We start from the raw sequence: 21,593 nt of genomic DNA on the forward strand, positions 1-21,593 counted from the left end.
CGCCTCCTTTTCAAGAGCATTGAAACAGATCTGGTTCTCCTGTGTCTTCCTGCCCTGTTTGAAATATAAAATGCAAGGAAAGGAGGCAGACAACATGAACGACACTCAAGATACCACCCAACTCCAGGATTTAATACTGTCTGATGCCTCTTCTGGAGTATATGATTCGTTCTTTCTGGTCATACCTTCCTGTACTGAAGTCATTTTTTCTTTTTGTTGTTTGTTTGTTTTTCTTTTTTTTTAATTTTTATTTTATTTTTTTAAATTTAATTTAATTTAATTTTTATTTTTATAGTTGCTTTACAATGTTGTGTTAGTTTCTGCCGTACAGCAAAGTGAACCAACTATATTATACATATATCCCCTCCTTTTTGTATTTCCTTCCCATTTAAGTCACCACAGAGCAGTGAGTAGAGTTCCCTGTGCTATACAGTAGGTTCTCATTAGTTATCTATTTTCTATGTAGTAGTGTATATAGGTCAATCCCAATCTCCCAGTTCATCCCACCTACTCCTTCCCCCCCCGGTGTCCATACATTTTGACCTCATCCCTTAGAAAGCAGCACTTACATACCGGCCTACATGTCTGTATCTCTGCTTCCTAAATACATCACTTTCTATAAATACCTATTACTTAGGCATCACTATTCTCTCCTCTTCACAGCTTCTGAACCAGATTTCATAGACAATTTTTTTAATAAATAGGTCCACCTGGGAAGTTTTCAAACACCTGTACTTTCAATAAACTACAAGAAAACAGATTTCTAGATGACTTGAATGAAATTTAAGACTTTAATTTCACTTATAAACCACTCAAATAGCATTTATGAGAGTAGTCAGTAGTGTAAGTCTGAACGATTTACAAATCTGCTACCAAACAATGAAACATCATTTTATATAGCAGGTATTGTCAACCTGATAGGGTAAAAATTTAGACACTGACCTTCAAACAAAATTGGAGGTAAATTAAGTGTATCATCATATACTTAACACTTTATATTCTCATCAGTCTTAGCATGGCATTTTGTTTTAAAAAATCTTTTCGGATAAAGAGGCAACATTACCCCCATTTTCCTGGTTGGAAGAGCAGAGCTCTAGGCCTAACTTGAGTTAGCAAAGGCCTATCTGCAATTTCAGATCATCTGACTATAACTACAATGCCATTTTCATTAACAAAGGATTTTTCAAATTATGTACATAAGCTCTGAATTTTAGATGTTCTTTTTAAGACATGATCTTGGAAGATATATTCTATTTGAACTCTATTGAAGATGGAGATTTCTGGTTAATGCAACAAGATAGAAGATTCCGTATCATTTTTAAGATAAATGAAAAACCACTGCACCAAAGCACCAATTAAAAATGAACTGAAAAATCCATGCCCTCCTTAAATTCTAATTCAAATTATTTCATTCCATTGACTTAAACTCCCTCTGATTTCTACACTAGATTTAACATAAAATCCCATGACGTGATAGTCCCCTTAATTTTCCTTGCAGAGTAATGACTGATATATCTGTCAGCTTTGCAGTTCCTACATGCTGCCACCCTATCATTTAAGTGACTTTTCATTGTAGAATGAGGACTGAGATTTCCAGTCCGTATTAGCCAGTTATTCACAAGCTTATAAATTTCCCTTTGTCTTTCAAGTATTAACTTGCTTCTCTCAGAGGATATCCCATTTCCACCTGGAGACTGGAAGAGTACATATCACCAACTTCAGTGAAATAGACTCCACCACCACAACACAAACATACACATATATGCACATTACATGAGTGCGCACACACTTGTATACACATAAATTCGCTTGCAATTTTAAAGGTAAATCAAGCTGGCTACATCAGATGTATGCAACAAGGATGTCAAACTGAATTGCACATATTCTTTACATTCTCTTTGAAAAGTTATTCCAGTCATCTCATTTACCTGATGGCCCGTTACATTTACCCAACAGAATTATAATTACCTCTGCTCATTTCATATCTTCTAATAAATCTATAGATCTTCTATGATCTGGTAGAGGAAATCCTATTCTACCATGATTTCCAATAGATCCCAACATCCTAACAAAAAATCCAGCTAACAAGTGTGCTAGTTAATTAATTATAACAGTTTGCACTGCCACAGCCTTGAAACTTAACACCGCAGTCTGTAGTATGGCAGCAAGGGTGTGCATGAATATAGAACATTCTCAGCTACAGTTGAGGATTCTGAGGACCTACATTTGCTCAACAAAAAACTGAACGCTTGTGAATGAGAGGTCTTGCTCCGGTCAGTCTGAAGCTGGCCGTATGTCAATACCCTTTATGTTCCTTCTATTTGGTGGAAAGATCTCGAAGCATCTAGCTTCCCAGGATTTCTCTGGAACATGAAAGCATTGTTGAAAATAAGCGTAGCAGCCTTTCCTCCTAGTACCTTGTTCTAATACATAAGTAATCGTTCACCCAGTGTTTTCCGATGTGTAGGCTTTGTTGACAGAATAACCAACTATATGTGTCATTTCAGGCACATATAACATTTAAAAAGATGAAAATGCTTAAATTCTCTGCACTATGCTCTCACTCCGTTTCCAAAGTACATCTTGGTCTTTATTCAGGAGAAATCATCCACAGTGCCTAGACAGCCGGTAAGCTATATCAACAGAAAATTTAAAATAAAAAGTGTCAGGTATACCAAAATCCCAAAACTCAGACTTAAATGGCATTGTGTCCCAAGACTAATACTTCTTAGCTGTAGAATTTTCACTAATAAATTTTTTTAGAAGATACCATAAAGGCTGAAAATAATCAATGATTTAATTAAATAATTCAAGAAGCAAATATTTTGTAGTATGTTTAAGATCACTTCGATTTATAGATGATAATTTAGATTATATTATTTTTCCAGAAGTAGCATTGATTAATTAGTTCTTATAGTTATTCTTAATAATATATGGAAATAATTTATTATACACAAAATATATTCAAGGATTAGTAAATCTGGTCTATATTTTTCAAGTTCTCCTGAAGAGAGCACACACATTCAAAAGGCAATGAAACAGAGTGGACAGAATCATGGGCTTTTTTTTTTCAAATCCAGAATGAAAATTAAAAATCATCTAGGCCTGTGCCTTGTCGTACAACTAAGGAAGCAGAATTCATAAGTGACTTCCCCAAGACGGCCCAGCAAGTGATACAGATCCGGGGTGCCAGTCCAGGACTTTCATGACCATTTTCCAAAGAAGTCAACTTTGAAAATAATGGGCGACTTGATTTTACAACGTTCATCAGGGAAATCACTTTTAATATCAGTTTTAGCCAAAGTAATATATTAATACAATACAGGAAAAAAGTTCCTTTAGGGTCCATTGGAAAGAACCAGCAATGGGCTCTCAAGATGTTAGCTTGCCCACGTGACCAAACTAAGGATCCAATTCCCCCCTTCCAGCCTGAACAGTTACAGTCAGTGTGAATGGGAGTTATGCTTGTCTGGAACAAGAAAAAGAAGTCTTTGAAGAGAGCATTTGCTATCAATCAAAACAGGATTCTCCAGCCCAGTGATCTACTTTCCTCCCCTTCCCCAACAGAAGACAACGCATTCTGTCCATTTGGCTCCCTGGGGGCGCAATTTTTTTTTTTTTTTTTTTTTTTTTGCGGTACGTGGGCCTCTCACTGTTGTGGCCTCTCCCGCTGCGGAGCACAGGCTCCGGACGCGCAGGCTCAGCGGCCATGGCTCACGGGCCCAGCCGCTCCGCGGCATGTGCGATCTTCCCGGACCGGGGCACGAACCCGTGTCCCCTGCATCGGCAGGCGGACTCTCAACCACTGCGCCACCAGGGAAGCCCAGGGGTGCAATTTTTTATGATCTATTTTCTCACTTTTCACCCCAAGCACACCCCACTTGGACTCACTAAACTACTTCTAATATAATTTTTTCACCCTTACTCAAAAGTTACCTGCTTGATGTAAGGAAGACTCAGTATTCCATCAATGTATGGATCATAACTTGGCTAATAAGTGCTCATGCTGGCTAAACAGAGACAGGTGAGAGTGTCTTATGAGTCAGGTCAAGAAATACAGTGCAGAGAAACACAAAATGCACAGGAAGGCCGACGAACCTGCTGAGATGTCAGGAACAGTCAAGAAAAGATTGCCCCATAGAGTACCCATTACTTCATATGTAATTTTTATTCATAAAACCATCGGCAGCTCCAATTTCCAGGAAATTAACCAACTCATTACTTAAGACCTGGTCAGTTAAGCCCCGCCATCTGCACAAGGAGCTCCTTCATAAGAATTCCCACACTGCTTATGGCACAGTGTATTGTAAACGAAAACTCTTTCACTTCAGCTCTATTAGTTAAGTCAAGGTACACTATTAAAACTTACCCCTCCTCAGCCCAAAAGAAAAATCAATGAGTGCAACTCAATCTTGTAAGCTCCTCTAGGCACCTCCTCTCTTTTATATTTTTCCTGTTCTAGGTAAATCTTAATCTCATAGCCCTGAAGTTTCACAAAGAGAGTTCCCTGCCTTTTTTACTTCCATTCCTATTTTTCTCTAGGTCAGAACTTTCTGGAAGCAAATACTACATCTCATACCACATGACAATCAATCAAATTCATGTATCTGTAATATTAAGCCAGCACCTGTTCTCACCACTTCTGTTTCAGCCTTGTCAATTCACAAGAGCTTTAATATTATCTTAACATTTAGAAATTTCAGAGGACAGAGATTTAAATAGCCAGTGATCTAGCATGAAGAGATCACAAATGTTCTCTCATTAAACCACATTATCCTATCTGAATTATACACAGAGCTGCTTTTATTCCAGAGACATCTAGGACTAAAGTAGTTACACTGCAAGATCAGTTTAAAGATGAATTTCTTAATGAGCTGACATTGATGACCCAATGTATAAAATTTTTTAAAGATTGAAAATGGGAATAGTTGCTACACTTACCTGTAGGAGGGCCTTCATCCCATCCTTCTGCCCTCTTAATTCGATTTGCTGTGAATCCTAAGCAGATATTGACCCCAACAGCAAAAGTGAACAGGGATATTACCTAAGGGAATAAAGAGCTCAAATTGTCAATGCAGCCAGAGAAGCCTAAATCAAATTCCAGGAAGGCAAAATGCAAATGCCTTCAACATCACCACCCAATCTCACAACTTCCCAAAGGCACCATACAGTGCTGTCTTCATTTTAGAAACAAAAAGAAAATTCAAAATCAGGAAGCAGCTCTGAAAACCAAGGCTTTCCCGTGGCATTCTGTCATTCTCCTACCTGATACAGCTGACAGGAGTTTCTCCTGGCCATGGCAGAGGGTTCTTGGAAAGCCTTTTGCAGTGTGTTCTGTTTGCCTACACTGAATGCACTGCTTTTTGGGGCTGAGTCCAGTCTATTAACTACAAGTAATCCCACCTGGGAGGTTGACAGGCTCCTCTGATTTGTCCACAGCTTGATTTCATCACAGTTTGTTCACAAATCGCAGCTCTGAGCATAAGAAGCTTGAAATATCCCTCTCCTTCTCTCCACCCCCTATCTGTCCCTCCCCTGACACACAGATACTTTCATGTGGTTTCCTCTGGTAACATAAGGGTTTCTTATGTCGCTGTAGCCAATAACACTGCATGTTCATTTTTCTTCCCTCCTAAAAACATGGTTTTAAAAAAAGAAACCAAATGCATTTTATCCGATAAAAATGAAACAGAGCCATAAAAGGGTTTCTACCCGCTCTAAGCTTTTAAGGTTTACAATGTACTTATTCAATGTAGTCAACCCCACGACTTTATTTTTTTTAAAAGGAAAGTTTTATAATTTATAAACCTAATAACTTTCTCTGTCTTGCCTATTTATTTATTTTTCTGGCAGTTTAAACGACCCTGTCCCTTTTGCCACATTCTCGGCTACTCCCGACTCCTCAAATATTTCTCACGATGAAATCTCCCACGATTGTAACTAAACACAAGAGATAGCATTATGTTTCCCCATGTTGTTGTTAGAGTTTAGAGAAGTAACTTTTATCAAAATACTGGGAATGTCAAACTAAGCAACACAGTTCTTCTGCCCGGTGAGGAGGGACAATATAACTTCACGTCTCTCTGCCTCTTCCTCCCGAAAAAACTGTCAGCTTGGGTTTGGGGTTTTTTTGGGTTTTTTTGCTTTTGTTTTTGTGTGTTTGGAGGGGTGTGGGAGCAGCAGGGGTGGGATGGGAAAGCTTTATTAATGATTGAATTGAGGAAGGAAATCTCAATGGCAGCAAGAATTTAGCTTTAAAGAATTGCTTCCCTAGGTTTTTCCCAGATAAATTATCATCTAGCCACCAAACACTGTGCCCTTTGATGCTATCGTGAGCATTAAAGTCTCTTTACTAACCTAGTTGGCAATCAGGAGACTCCTAAAAGAAATCAAGGCCTCAAAAGCTGAGAGGTCTTTAAATACTGTACACTTTTAGGATTCAAATGAGGGAGGAAATCTTATCTTTGGATTTTCTCTGGCCGGACCCGGTGACCATGGTTCCTACACACAGCATATGTGTGTATGTAAACAAATACGGCGCTTACCATGCAACAAATTACTGAGGAAGCAGTGGCTCAGCTCAAATAAAACCTGATAGCACAAAAGCCAGAACTTGTTTATGGTGGATTGCACATTAGTCCTGGGTTTCATTAGATATTCTAGAATTTAGTAACAGCTAATTGAGCAAAAGAAAAAAACACAGTGCCAAACTTTTAGCTGCCTTTCTAACGTCCTTTTCATTTCGCAGTCTTGCAGAGATGGCAGGCTTATGAATTTTCCTATGGAAGTCTCTTGCTTTAGTCTGTGCCATACTGAAATGATTTGGGGTCCTGCATTTAGCAAGGCTTATGAAAGATGTTAACCCCACGTAAGATTTTTTTTACTCTTTATGTTCAATTTCAAGATGCAGGCTTGCTTGTACAGAGGACAACTCTAAAGCTAAAAGGAAAATTGCAAGGCAGTCCTGTGACTGCACTCGATGGCACAGCGTTCCAAAGGTGCTCCCCTGCCCTCGCCAATTTCCCCAGCCCTCACCGGAGTCCAGCAGATTTAGAATCTGTCTGACATTTGATGGTAGAAATCCAGCATGAGGACAGTGAAGGCCCCCCTTGAAAAAAAAATTAGACTCAGAAGCTGAACATTATCCATTAATTTTTTTTGACATGCAGAGTAGCTGTGCAGGGGGGGAAAGTCTGAAGTGTAATAGCCAGGGTGATCCAGAATTGGCTTCTGTACAGCACTTGTTACCAATTATCTAAGAGGATTGAGCTCAGCCATTATTTCTGTTAACCATCTGCCAAAGAACTTTATCTTCTACCAGGTCATTGTGTGCATGGAACACATTCACACAAACACGCACACGCACACACACACACCCCATCTAACACAGTTACACAGGATTTTACTAAGAGACATCATTATAAATTAACTGTCAGTAGCATGACCAAAGTCCCTATCTTGGGCATCAAATCAAACACAAAATAAAATTACCCCTCATGATCTAAAATTGAGAAACCCAAAAAGCCTGATACCGCACGTCCAGAAACTCAACTAAAATGACTGAAATATAGTCTAAAGCCTTCTATGACAAAACCGAATCAAGAAAGTTCACCTGCTCTGGTATTTAAGATTTTTGGTATCAGGTCAACCATGGTTGGGGTCAGTAAACAAGAAAGTGTATGAGAAAGACTAAAATTAGCTTTCAGCTTGGTTTATTAATCCAGCCATATTTCAGAGAACACTGCCCCCTGGCAGAAGAGAACCCAAACAATCTGACAAGTCTCAGGCCCTAAAAATCATTCTGTGGGTCTCAAGTTTTATTGGGCATAAGAATGACCCTGGGAACTCGTTTAAAATGTTGATGCTTATCGTCTAACCCCCAAGATTCTGATTCATTAGCTCCAGGAGGTGGGGAGAAGAAAGGGGGTTTAGGAGCCAGACAAGAACTGACACAATAGGCTATTCTGATGCAAGCAATGTAAGGACCACATTCTGATACAAATCATGTAAGAACAGCAGAGCATTAGAATAAATTACTCTGAATCAGTTAATATCTGCCCTGAAGGTTGACTTGCTTGATCTAATTCATAATGTAATTTTAATATACCATTAATAGCATTCACTACTAACTGGACATTAAAGTTTCAATCTCAATGACAAACCGTGGCTATTCCTCCATGGGGATCATCTCCAAACTGTAAGCAGCAGAATAGTGTTTTATTTACTTTGCTGGTGGTACGAAGCAGCAGTGTGTGTATTGCTTAATTGCAATACAGTAGTTGCATTTATACAAATGCACAGTCCATCTTTTCATGAAATGCTTCTGTGAATCCTTGTTCCCAAGCCCTGATTACGGTAAGAGGGCTTGAGGTTAACAGTGAGATTTGAAAGATCTGTAATTGAGGGATGTCACTCTTGCCTCCTGCAGTAATTATGAAGCATTCACGAATGGATTCAAACTTTATCAATGTCCAGCTTCTCATGGTGCAAAATTAACTGCAATCATGGTGCCTTGACGACTTAATTCTAGTCCCAGGATACTTCTAAGACTATGGTGTTAGACAGTCACTGACCACCTGATTTTCAGGGGTACCACTTAGCAGTCACTACAGCACACACACCAGGAAAGTAAGAAAACCGCACCCATGTGTATTCTTCCTATCCTATTTTAAAACTCTTTAAGCCTTGTTTTTCAATTCTGCTGTGGTTGAGGACTATTAGAAAATTCAGAGTAAAAACCGGACAACAGTCTCTGCAAAAGGGATTTGCCAATCTAAATGGAGCAAAAACTCATGACAGCTAATAGAAAAACAAGCAGGCTCAATCGCTCCCACAACCCAGGACTGCCTGTATGTATAAAGTAGACACCACTTAAGAGTTTAAACCACAGAGGCAAAGTTTTATGGGTAATCTATGGTCCCGGGGGTTTCTCCAGTGGAGAAATAGCATACGCCTATTCAAATGAAAACAGTACTTGTGTTATTACTTATTACACAATTGAAAGCTGAAATCAACACTGTCACCTCTTTCAATGACATCAACTTATATCGTACACTTCTGTGCATTACATTTACTCCCAATGGTATCTAAGCATGAGCCCCTGCAACTGGAACACACTCTAAGAATATGCATTCATTGCACAAATGTTCATTAGCTCCTACTGTGTACCAAGCACTCTTCTGGGCACTAGTTCTATACGAGGAGCCAAACCAAACATAGTCCCCTGGCTGCATATCAATCAAATAGACACAGAAATAAATGTAAAATTGCACCTGGGGCAAGCATAGACGTAAAGAAGTCTATGATGCTATGAGAACGTGTAATTCAGGTTTGATGGTCACGGAAGACTCTGAAAAGTGTCAGATGAGCCGTGATTTGAGGGATAGAGGGGAGTAACTAGATAAGAGAGGAGAAAAGGATTCTAGGTGGAGCGAACAGGAGCCGCAAAAGTTGTAGCCTGGAGACACCAGGCATCCACTAGAAGAGAAGACAGCCCGTTTGACTAGTTCAGGGAGATAAAAGGGAGCCTGGAGTGAAATAAGACTGGAGAGGTTAGTAGAGGTCAGTCCATGTGGGGCCTCATCAGTCTTGTAGGGTGGTATAGTCTTTATCCTAAAAGCTTTGGAAAGCCTTTAAAGGGATTAAGTCGGTGGAAGCTTAATTAGATATGAAGCATTAATCTCTGTACAGTGTGGTTATGAATTGGAGGGAGTCAAATGGATACAGTAGATTAGTTTGGAAATGACAGCAGTAATCCAGACAAAAGACACTGAGTGATATTTTGCACCAAGAACATTATGGTGTTGGTGGAGAGGCAGAAAACTGGGAGAGTTATAGGAAAAGGACTTGTTCATGCATTGGGTGTGGAGGTTGAGGGGCAGGCAGGTGTTAAACGTGATGACTCCTGAGTGAATGAATATGCAATGATCGTGATGACCAGCAAAGTCACTTCTTAAATTTTAATGGAATTATAAGAAAGACTTGGAGACGTGTATCCATTTGCTAACACTCTAGAATTAAATAGTTAACATGAGGGATCTCGCTAATAGCTTTAAAACGTGTCAGTAGTCTTAAAAATCTTCTAAGGCAGTGGATTTAAAGTAAAGTTATAGTAGACTTGAAAACTTGAAAATGCATTTATTCATAATTGAGGTTAAGAAGAATTACCCCCCAGGAAATAACTCAGCTTTGTTCCTAACCCTAGGTTATAATAAAACATTTTAAATCTCAAACTCAATTTAAGTCTTTTTTTTGGGGGGGCTACTCTGAAACGTGCATGTAAAAGTCCAGGTGAATGAGAGACGTTTGAGTCTACTTTGCCATGTGGATTGTGTAACATCTGAGCACGAATCGGTGGGTATGTGACTAGAGAAAATTGTTTTGCTAAAAGTATCAACACAAGGTTGAAAACGTTCAGCCTTTACCCTCCAGTCTCACATAAGCAGGCTGAGAAGCTGTTGCCAACACCACTTGTAGATAAAGAGATGGAGATAGGTGACATCTCAAAATGGTAGAATGAGTGACTGAGTTTCTAGAAACCACGCCTCCTAAGCCAGTTTGGTCCTCTTCCCACTATAGTGTGATGTCTCTCTATGAGGCCACACAAGGGCCTCAACTCGACACGTTCAAAACACAGCTACCTCAACAACCACTCTGCTCTCCAATGTCTTTTCATGGAAACCTTAAAACCACTTTTTGTTCTACAATCCTTTCATCTCTTGTTTCTATTCAGAAACCATGTCTGCAGAGTCTCATTATTAATTACAATTATTACTATCCTTTATCAGAGCCTGCTGAGTGCCATTAATACCTAAATTATCTTTCTGTGTGATTACTTTTAGATTTATCTCTTCATCTTCATTCTTCTGGACACACATTAGAAGTTCATCTCATAACTATTCTTCCTGTGTGCCTTCTCTTCCCCCTCCAAACACCATTTCACTGAGGTCTCTCTTATCCAACTTGTAATTCATTTCCATTCCTCACCCAGAGAGCCCTGCATAAAATACAGGCAAATCTGATGATTTCCGCCCCAAGCTGAAAACCTTCCAGTAGCTTCCTATCACAGCAGTTCTCAAAGTGTGATCCCCAGGAGGGTCAGAATCACCTGGAAACTTGTTAGAAATGCAAATCCTTGCGTCTTACCTAAGAAACTCAGGGGTAGAGCCCAGAATCTATGTTTTAACAAGCCCATCTGGTGATTCTGCTGCAAATTTGAGGACCACTGACCTAGAGGATCAAATCCAAACTGCTTAGCAAGGTGCACAGGACTCTAAATCCAAAACTAAGCTCCCCGGATTCATATCCCAGCTCTACCACTGTTTAACTGTGAGACCTTACATGACCCGTAGGTGAATTACTTCTCCACCTTAAGACTCAGTTTTCTCATCTGTATCCAGCTCATAGGATTCTTAAGAACATTACATGAAATAATCCATGTAAATTGCCTAGCACAATGCCTGACACGGGAGAATGCTAAATAAAGGGTAAGTTTTCTTAATCTGAGAACTATTTGCTATTCCCTGATTAAGTTGTGCTTTCCTACATCTTCCTTCTTTAATATACCTTGTTGTTTTAGCCTAGAATGCTCTTCTCCACCTACTCTCCCTGGCAAACTCCAACATATTCGTGAAGATTCAGGTCAGGTGTCACTCCTCTGTGGAGCACCCCCTGATTTTTCCCTTCCCGTGCAGAGCAATGGGCCTCCCATACTGTCTATAATCTCTTTTTAGGCATCTCTATCCCTTGTGGTCCTTCAAATGCAGGGACCAGTCATCCTTGCACTCCACAGAGCTTTGAATCTTTCCTGGGATATAACAAACAGACAATAAATGTTTGTCTAATGAAGCACTTGGCATCAAGAAGTTTAAATTGGAACTTGAATTGAACTTGAATTCTTGCTCTCTTACTAACTAGCTGTGTCCCTTTAAGCCCATATTTATTCATCTGTAAAGCAGGATTATTGGGCTAACTCAGTGGTTTGAAACACTTTTTTAAGCATTAAAACCTTATTTTCAAATAAAATCTCAAAATGAATACCAACATCTAAATTTGGAGCTGCTCTAGTGCGAGTGGGAAGCCAGGATCCCATCTAAGCAGCCACCTCCCTTCTCTCTCTGGCACTTTCTCAGAAATGTGGAAATTCAAGGAGTACAGTTTGTAAAAACAAACAAAAACAATCAATAAGTAAGTTAATTCCATTACTTAAATACTTTTCTAAACCCTACCCTTTGTTGTAGTATTCATATACCTACACACACACCAAAATATGACCCAAATTACCCCCAAACCAGATCTTCCATTGATAAATGACAGAAACTCTCACTTTAGTCAGACTCTTCCCCCCCCAGAAGTCCAAGCTAATTTCCACACTTCTCCTTATGCTACTTCTCAGCCCTGCTCCTCTTTCCATTGTGCTCATACAAATCTTAGTCAATCCATTCCTTTCCCCGAGGCTCAGCATCTTAACAAGGACCCTCCTCACAACTGCAATACCCACTGTGCTATCCTCAAGAACCTACAGATTCTACCCAAAACATTTATCTCTTGTTCTTTAGTATTGCCTGTTTTATTTAAGTATTTCCTGTCTCAGCAATAAGAATATAAATCCCCAGAGAGCAGGGGAAAGAAACAAGAGTCTGGATTCTGGAGTCCATCCAACCTAGGTCTGCCACTTTTAAGCGTGAGACCTTGCTTAACTTCTCTAAAACTCAGATTTCTTTTAATAAAAATAATAATAGTTCTCATCACACAGGGTTGATATGAAGACCAAATGATATAATGCATGTTAAGCAGGTAGGTCAGTACTTGAACATAGGAAACATACAAATATTAGCCATTATTAAAGCCAGGAGGATAAAGACTTCATCATCTACTATCATGTTCATGTAACTGAAAGTGGGGTCTGGCTGCTCTCTGCTCAAAAGCCAATAAAGAGGCAAGGCTGGTGGAAAGGAAAGTTTGCTTTCTTTTGGATGCCGGCACCCAGGGGGTGGGGGGAGGGCAGATGCCGGTCCAAAGGCTGACTCCCCCCTACTCCCAGACAATCAGGGGGCAAGAGCTTTTATAGACAGAGGGAAGGGGCTACATGCAGAAACAGCACAGTCAGCTCTGACAGTCATCTTGAAATTGGTCACTGGTGGTCTGACCAGCCTCATCTTGATGGTTTTAGGCATAGTTAATCTTCAGTTCCAGGGTCAGTTTGTTTCCGTTTCTTTGAGGCCAGTCCTCAGAATGGTGGCAGCTCATGTCATTGCTATAGTCATGTCATAATGGTCATCCTGGAGTTAACTTCTTCCACCTAGCGGGGGTTTCAGTATCTATAAGACAGCTCACAGGATATGGCTCAGAATATGATCTATAGCCCTTGAGAAGGAACTAAAGGTCCTTGACTATGCTTAATGACTAAACTATTATTATTTGGTCTCCTTTGACTGTTTTCCTTTGTTTCTGCAATTTCTAACCTCTCTGATTAAACTTATTCTTTGGCTAAAATCTTTCCACAGACAAAAGGCAGGCTGAGGACAAGGGGGGAACAGACCATAGGGCCCTGCTCCGTTTCATTCTCAGTAGGTAGCAAAAGGCTGGGCACGTAATAGGTGCTTAGTAGTGACAAAGGTTCTAGGAGAATTGCCTTTACTTATGGAGAGATTACATGTAGATTTAAGTTAGACATGTTATAAACAACTTTTTTTTCACATTCTCTCTAACCTCAAGAGAAAATGGGCAGCACTTATTTGGAAAAGGGTGCAGTGACTCTGGAGACAGCTTTCAAGGTGCAGGTTTTAACTACAATAATAAAGGCCTTCTATTTGAATTGGAAAGTCCCGAGAATTTGAGCTTCAACTCAAGAAAGTTGTTGAACTCAAACCTAAAAGGAAGTTTATACTTGCTAATGGAATGGCATCATCACATGCTTAGAGTACAATGGTACCCTCTCAGGGAGGAAGCAAAACTGCCATTTCTGTGATTCCCCTTGAAATCAAACAACAATTAGTGACATTCAGCAAAGTAGGAATAGAAACAAACTTCTTCTGCCTGATAAAAGATTTCTTCGAAAAACTCACAGCTAACATCATACTTAACAGTGAAAGACTGAATTCTTTCCCCCTAAGATCAGGAGCAAGACAAGGATGTCTTCTCTCACTAGTTCTATTCAACACTGCACTTCTAGCCAAAGCAATTAGGCAAGAAAAACAAACAAAAGGCATTTAACTTGGAAAGGAACAAATAAAACTATCTCTATTCACAAATGACATAAACTTGTACATAGACAATCCTAATGAATCTGTTTAAAAAATATTAGAACTGGGCTTCCCTGGTGGCACAGTGGTTGGGAGTCTGCCTGCCGATGCAGGGGACGCAGGTTTGTGCCCTAGTCTAGGAGGTTCCCACATGCTGTGGAGCGGCTGGGCCCGTGAGCCATGGCGCTGGGCCTGCGCGTCCGGAGCCTGTGCTCCACAACAGGAGAGGCTGCAGCAGTGAGAGGCCCGCATACCAAAAAAAAAAAAAATAGAACTAATAAATGAATTCAGGAAGATGGCATCATACAAGCTAAATGTTAAACATCAATTGTATTTTTGTACACTAGCAATGGGCAATCTAAAATGAAATTGAGAAAGCAGTTGTATTTATAATAGTGTCAAGAAGTCTAAAATACTTAGTAATCAATTTAACAAAGCAAGTGTGAGACTTGTATTCTGAAAACCAGACAGCATAATTGAAATATATTATAGAAGACCTAAATAAATGGGAAGACAATCATGTTCATGGATTGAAAAACATTATTGTCAAGATGGCAAGAAAGTGAAAAGATGGTCCACAGAATGGGGGAAAAATTGCAAATTATATATCTGACAGGGGTCTAGTATCCAGAATATGGAAAAAATTCTTACAACTCAGCAATAAAAAGACACATAGCCCAATTTTTTAAATGTTCAGAGGATTAGAATAGACATTTCTAGAAAGAAGATATATAAATGGACAATAAGGACATGAAAAGATGCTCAATATCATTAGTCATTTGGGAAACGCAAATCAAAACTACAATGAAGTATATACTACTTCACACCCACCAGGATGGCTAAAATTAAAAAGACAGAAAAGAATAAGTATTAGGAAGGATGTGGAAAAATTGGAACCCTCATATATTATTGATAGGATTACAAAGTGGTGCAGCAGCTTTGGAAAACAATTTGGCAGGTCCTCAAAGTGTTAGACTCTATGTTAAACATAGTGTTACCGTATGACCCAGTAATTCCACTCCTAGGTATATACCCAGGAGAATTGAAAACATAGTCCACACATAACCTTGTACACAAATGTCCAGAGCAGAATTCTCAACTGATGGGTGGAGAAACAAAATTTGGTATATCTATACAATTAAATGTTATTCAGCTATGAAAAAGAATGAAGTCCTGATACATGCTAAAACATGGATGGACCTTGGAAACATCATGCTAAGTGAAAAAAGCCAGACACAGAGGCCACATACTGTATGATTCCATTTATATGAACTACTTACAATAGGGAAATCCATAGAGAAAGAAAGTAGATTAGTGGTTGTCAGGCGATGTGGAAGTGACTGCTTTTGGATATGAAGTTTTGTGTTGGAGTGTTGAAAATGTTCTAAAATTACATTATGGTGGTGTTTGCACATCTCTGTGAGTGTATTAAAAACCACCAAAATGTTCAGTTTAAAAGGATGGATTTTATGGTTTATAAATTATATCTCAAAAATTGCTGCTAAAATAAAAGAGAGCTAGTGAGATTATTCTCACAGTGAAGCAAATTCCAAAGCATCTGGACCCACAGAAAAGGAATATTAATCCTGATCTGCAGCTTGGGTCAGTGCCTTCAAAGCTGTCTCCAGAGTCACCTCAGTTACCCTCCAAACCTGATAATTAACAGGAAAACTGAAGCATTTTGAGTTGTGGTGTGGACCTATTTTAACTAGCCCCGATGTGTGATGAAACCCTCTACTTCCCTAAAAATAGGAGAATTTCCTGGGACTCCTTTAGAGCACTTCAGGGTCTCTGCCATTCTGCTTCATCAGTTTCCTGCTTCATTTTACTTTCAAATAAAGTAGCCTAAGAAGAAAACCTAAGGCATTGTAGCCCTGTCATTTCACCTACAGATCTCAAGGGGCTCGAATTTAATGGCAACAAACAGTAACCAGAGTCTGTGGGACAGTTGTGGGGATTTAAGAACAATGACTTGGAACAACATGGATGGTCCTTGAGGGCATTATGCTAAGTGAAATAAAGTCGGACAGAGAAAGACATATACTGTATGTTCTCACTTATAGGAGGAGCCTAAAAAAAAAAGGAGCTCAAAGATACAGAGAAAGACTGATGGTTTCTAGAGGCAGGGGGTTGGGGAGGGCAAAATGGGTGAAGGGGGGTTAAAAGGTACAAGCTTCCTGTTATAAAATAAATAAGTCATGGGGGTGTAACATACAGCATGGTGACCGTAGTTAATAATATCGCATTGCAGATTTGAAAGTTGCTAAGAGAGTAGATCGTAAAAGTTTTCATTATGAAAAAAATGTTTTGTGACTATGTGTGGTGATGGATCTCAACTAGAGTTACTATGGTGATTATTTCTCAATATATACAAATATCGAATCATTGTTATACACCTGAAATGACTATAATGTGATATGTTGATTATACCTCATTTAAAAAAATGTGTCTTAACATTTAAAGAACATTTCTTTAAAAAAAAAAAAAGGGCTATGAGTTAGAAGAATTAAGGCTTACTCAGTCTTCCCACTTTGCAATCAATAAAACTGAAATGCTGCTCGTAGGCAAGGTCACAGAGCTAAAGTAGCTCTGGTTGGGATATCAGGACAGCTCAGGACTGGGTGAAGGAAAAGGGAAAAGCAAATATGCATGAGTGGTACCATACCTGGCATGGATCAGACACCCCCTAAGTGCTAGTATTTAGTAAGTGCCTGCCTTTTGCTCAGCAACATAACTAGAGATATTTTTATATATTGCCTTATTTAACCTCATAAAGCCCTTCAGATTATTATCACTGTCAACAAGCTCAACTTGGGCAACTTGCCCAAGTTCAAGTACATATTAAGTGGGGGAGCCCTCTTTTCTCCATGATTTCCCAATGAAAATTACAAAACTAGCAAGATCTCAAAGGAATGGGAATTTCAACTATTTTCTAGAAGAAACATGATTCTATTAAAAGCAGAGAATCTGATAAGTGTCTGATAAGCCTTGATACTTGATAATGTTTCCTATTTCAGAACATATCAGAAGCCACAGATTAACTTCTATTCTAGACTGACCCCAAAAAAAGAATCAGTTGGTAATGAGGAAGTGATCAGAGCCATGGGCATCATAACCGTGTCATTTCAAAGTTCCTAAGGGATCAGAGAGCATGCAGGTCATTGTCAGACAATGGCTCTAAATTTTGGAGTGTGAGAGTTTTACAAATTCATATAGTGTGGATTCAACACAGATTTAGTAAGCATTCCCTATAATAGAAGCTAATGCTTAGTAAAAGCTTACTCTGTGCCAAGTACCACGTAGTATCAGGGATATTGAGGTAAAAAGCATGTTTTCATCGGAAGAAATGGAAGTCAACTGTCTGTTAAACACACTCTGATGAGTTCCATTGTAGAGGTATGCAAGGGTTATGTGTGGAAGAGACTGAGAACTGGCTCCTTCAATCTCTACTCCACCCCACTTCCAGGGAGCCCTCCTGTCTTGCAGGCTTTTTGTAGGATGAGTTATAGATACAGTTTATAGACTCTGCCAGTTATGCTGCTGAGATTGTCTTTATGTACATGAGATTTGGACAGCAGAATGAAGACAGGATCTCTCTTTCAGCCCCTTTCAGCTGCTTCTTTGTGCAAATAAGATTGTGGAAGTGGAAGGTTTTCTGAAACATTATTTCAGTGTCCATTCTCCAGCTTCCTATGCCCTAGGAGACATCTGCGGGGGTGACAGAGATGGTAGCTTCTTGATTCCTGAATCATGGATACAGGGTATGTTCTTGAACACAGTATTCCAGCAACAGCTAGGTGCCACGTACTACGTACCATGGACTGAATTGAAATTCAAAAATATCTTGACAGGTTGAAGTCAAAAGATTTTAGAAGAAATAGAGAGAGAGCCAGATCAATCTGTCTGGGGTAAGATTCTTGAACTAGAATACAAAATTCAGTTATAAAACTTCACACTAGGAGAGACCAGAACTGAAAACAATCCTTACAAAAGAAAGCTGGGAATTTTTGTTACCTGCAAGTTCTATAGGAGCCTATGCTTGACCACAACTCTAAATGACCTCATTTTGCCTTAGGCTCCTCTAATAGACAATTACCGCTCAGATCCAGGACAGAAAAGTTCAGCTGAGCCTGGCACTGCATGGACTCCGTCTGGACTGTTTTCACTTCTGGATATCTCATTTAAGTGACCACTTGTTTTAGGTCACTACAGAACCAGACAGCAGTGAGAGAGGCAGGACCAAGATGATGAGCAGTCCCTATTACCCAATCCATTCATTAATTCATTCATCTATTTGTTCATTTATTCAACAAACTTTTATTGAGCACTTTGTATGTATCTAGCACTGGAAATGCAAAGTGAACAAAACGAAACTTCTGCCTCATGGATCTCACATTCTAGTGGGCGAGAAATATAATAATGTCAGGTAATTAATAAATGATAAGGAAAACAGAGCAGAGCAGAGAACAGAGAGTAATGGGAGGAGTTATTTTCAATTGGGTGGCAACAAAGGTGGTCTCTCTGGAGAGATGACCTCTGAACAAAAATCTGGATGGAGTGAGGGAAGAACCAGGTGTCTCTTGGGAGAAATAGCAGGTGGGAGGGCTCTGAGGTAGGGACAGCTCAGGGTGTTCAGGAAGGCCCGTGTGGCTGGAGTGGAGTGAAAGATGGGGGAGCAATTTCAGAGGACATCAAAGACTGGATCAGGTGCTGGTTTATGTAGGACCACCCAGGTCACCCAGTGAGCCTCTATGTTTCATTTTGGGTGTGCTGAGAAGCTACTGGAGAGATCTGAGTCAGGCAGTGACATGATCCGATTTCTGTTTCAAAAGGCTCACTCTGACTAATATTTAGAGAAGGGATATCTAATGGGCTCCCCTCATGGCCCATGGCTGAGGAACCTGTGACCATGCCTCCCGGGTGCCTTGCGTGGATGATGGGAGAAGGTGGGTGTGGTTGTCTTTCTCAGATATTTGAAGGGCATTGCACTTCCTTGAGCAAAACTAGAAGGCACAGAGAAGCATGTTTCGTCTCATAATAAAATGAACTTTCTAGCCAGCCGTGCTGCCAGAGTTCTCTTATAAAAAATGAACTCATGGTTACTATTCAAGAAAAGGTTGGTCTTATAAAGCATCTAAATTCAAAGGAAGATTGGCTATACAACATTTATGGTCATTTCCAACTCTAGGCCTCTACTATTTTTCTCTCTTCTTACAACTCTCTTAGGGAGCTGAGTTCTCTCTCTCTATATAATGACCAGCAAAGAGCTACTCAATTAAATTAAATAAACAGAACTTGGTTTTATTTTTCCTGAGTAAATCCAAAGGAAAGCTAAGGATCCTATACACACCTTGTTCTTACTATTTCATTTCCTGAAGGAAATATACATATAGATATAGATAGGTATAGATAGATATATAATACCTATGGCATGCACAATGTAATTCATGCTCATTAAAGGGAACACTGTCAGGAGTGGGCTGAGAAAAGGAGGAACACCTTTCACAAAATCATTTGATGGACTTAAGATATGAAGCAATCTACTTCTGGATGGATCTAGAAGACAGGCATAAGACAAGCTGACCTTATATCGCCTCTAGCAGCCTTATAGGTCTCTTACAATGCTTTGTAAACAGAGAGCCACTGAAAAGTTGAAATCCGATAACCCCAGCTTGCCACTAGAGTATTATGCAAGAGAATGCAGAAGTCCTGGACCTTCCGTTGTCCCGCTAAGCTTCTGTTGCTCTTATGAGAGATGTTATACAACTTGCTAATTAGGAAAATCCTGGGCTCTCAGGCTTGGTTAGAGTCCTGACTCAGATGCTCACTAGCTGTGTGGCTTTGACTAAGTTAGAAAACCTCCCTAGACCTCCATCTCCTCATATGTAAAATGGGAAGAATCCCCTTACCTTCTCATAGGGTTACTGCAGAATTAAGCAAAATAATCCACGTAGTGTTCATTGTTAACAATAACAGCTACCATCTATTGAGCCCCTAGAATTGCCGGACATTGTACAGGAATGAACTCACTGGATTCTCTCAATCTTGCAAAGTACATATTGGTTTCTCTTTTTGACAGAGGCTCACAGAAGTTTGAGTAATTTGCTCAAGTTCACACAAGTTCATTCAAACTCGGGTCTGCCTAACCAGAATCCAGCTTCCAAACTCGGGTCTGCCTAACCAGAATCCAGCTTCCAAACTCGGGTCTGCCTAACCAGAGTCCAGCTTCTAAGTATTTCTTGCTATAGTCCACTATGCTATATTTTGTTTTATTATTTTTAAAAGAAATTCCTCTGATCTCACACTTGAAGGGCAGTTGAGAGTTTCTTTTCCTAGTGCCTTTAACAATTCAGAAACAGAACAGAATTTGTCAAGGACAGTTTCTCACTTTGGCACCAACTCCAGGCTGGGGCCCTTTACCAGTGTACTATCTTCGTGTCATCTGACCGAGGCAGCTGCTTTGCATGCCTTCTAGGGTTGGAGCTGGGTAAGTCTCAGTCAGAGACTTATAGCCTATGGTCCCATGTGACAAAACATTTTGCTAAAGATGCTATTTTCTCCTTTTCCCAGACTTTCCTCCCTTTCTGCAGCTGTTTCCCCTTCTTCTTGAGAATTGATAAAAATTCTGAAACTCTTATTTTTACAATTAGTCTCATGTGACCTTACTATTGACAATGACCCGGTTGCTTCTCCCAGCTACAACACAGTTGATAAGATGCCAGTGCTAAGAACAAAGATCACCACCTGACAGGGCCGGGAGCAATCTTTCTGTATTGGGTCCTGGCCTGTCACGCACCATATTCCACCCCTAGTAATGACACTAAGCACAAGGACAGGTCCCGTGTGCTGGGAGCCGACAACTGGCTAAATATTTAACCTAGGAGTTAGCATTCATTCACTTGCTCATCCATTTACACAGTAAATATTTTATTGAGAGCATATTATGTTCCAGGCATTGTATTTAGGCACAAATGACACCAGCAATTAACAGAAGCAGCCAGGTTCTTGCCGGAGCTTACATTGTTTTGGATGGAAAAAGACATAAAATATACAAATATGTCAATGAGTGATAAGAGCTACAAATAAAGAATAAAAAAGGATGGTAAGAGTGATGAGAGAATGCAGTTAGCTCTTGAACTACACACATAAGGCCATTAGAATTATCCTATTTTACAGACGAAGATTTGAATAGTTTGCCCAAAGTCACTCAGTGTTAGAGCAGAATTTGCCATATTCTGATACTAACAGTAATAAATACAGCAACAGTGATTACTAGTCACCATCTATTAAGGTAGTTATACAATGGCATGAAGTAGTTATAAAACCCCATTTTATGAATGAAGAAACCAA

General features: G+C 39.7%; 1 protein-coding gene across 6 annotated transcripts in view; it reads right to left on the reverse strand.

Annotated features, from left to right (window-relative positions):
• Positions 1-21,593, reverse strand: part of ENPP2 (ectonucleotide pyrophosphatase/phosphodiesterase 2) — a 107,471-nt gene that overhangs the window by 70,488 nt on the left and 15,390 nt on the right. For all 6 annotated transcript variants that reach the window (XM_059995106.1, XM_059995105.1, XM_059995103.1 and 3 more), the window contains exon 2: positions 4,942-5,044. In XM_059995106.1, the coding sequence (XP_059851089.1) occupies positions 4,942-5,044 (103 nt within the window). The remainder of the gene's footprint in view (positions 1-4,941; positions 5,045-21,593) is intronic.

This window comes from Delphinus delphis, chromosome 17 (genome assembly GCF_949987515.2).
Source record: "Delphinus delphis chromosome 17, mDelDel1.2, whole genome shotgun sequence".
Classification (NCBI taxonomy): Eukaryota; Metazoa; Chordata; class Mammalia; order Artiodactyla; family Delphinidae; genus Delphinus; species Delphinus delphis.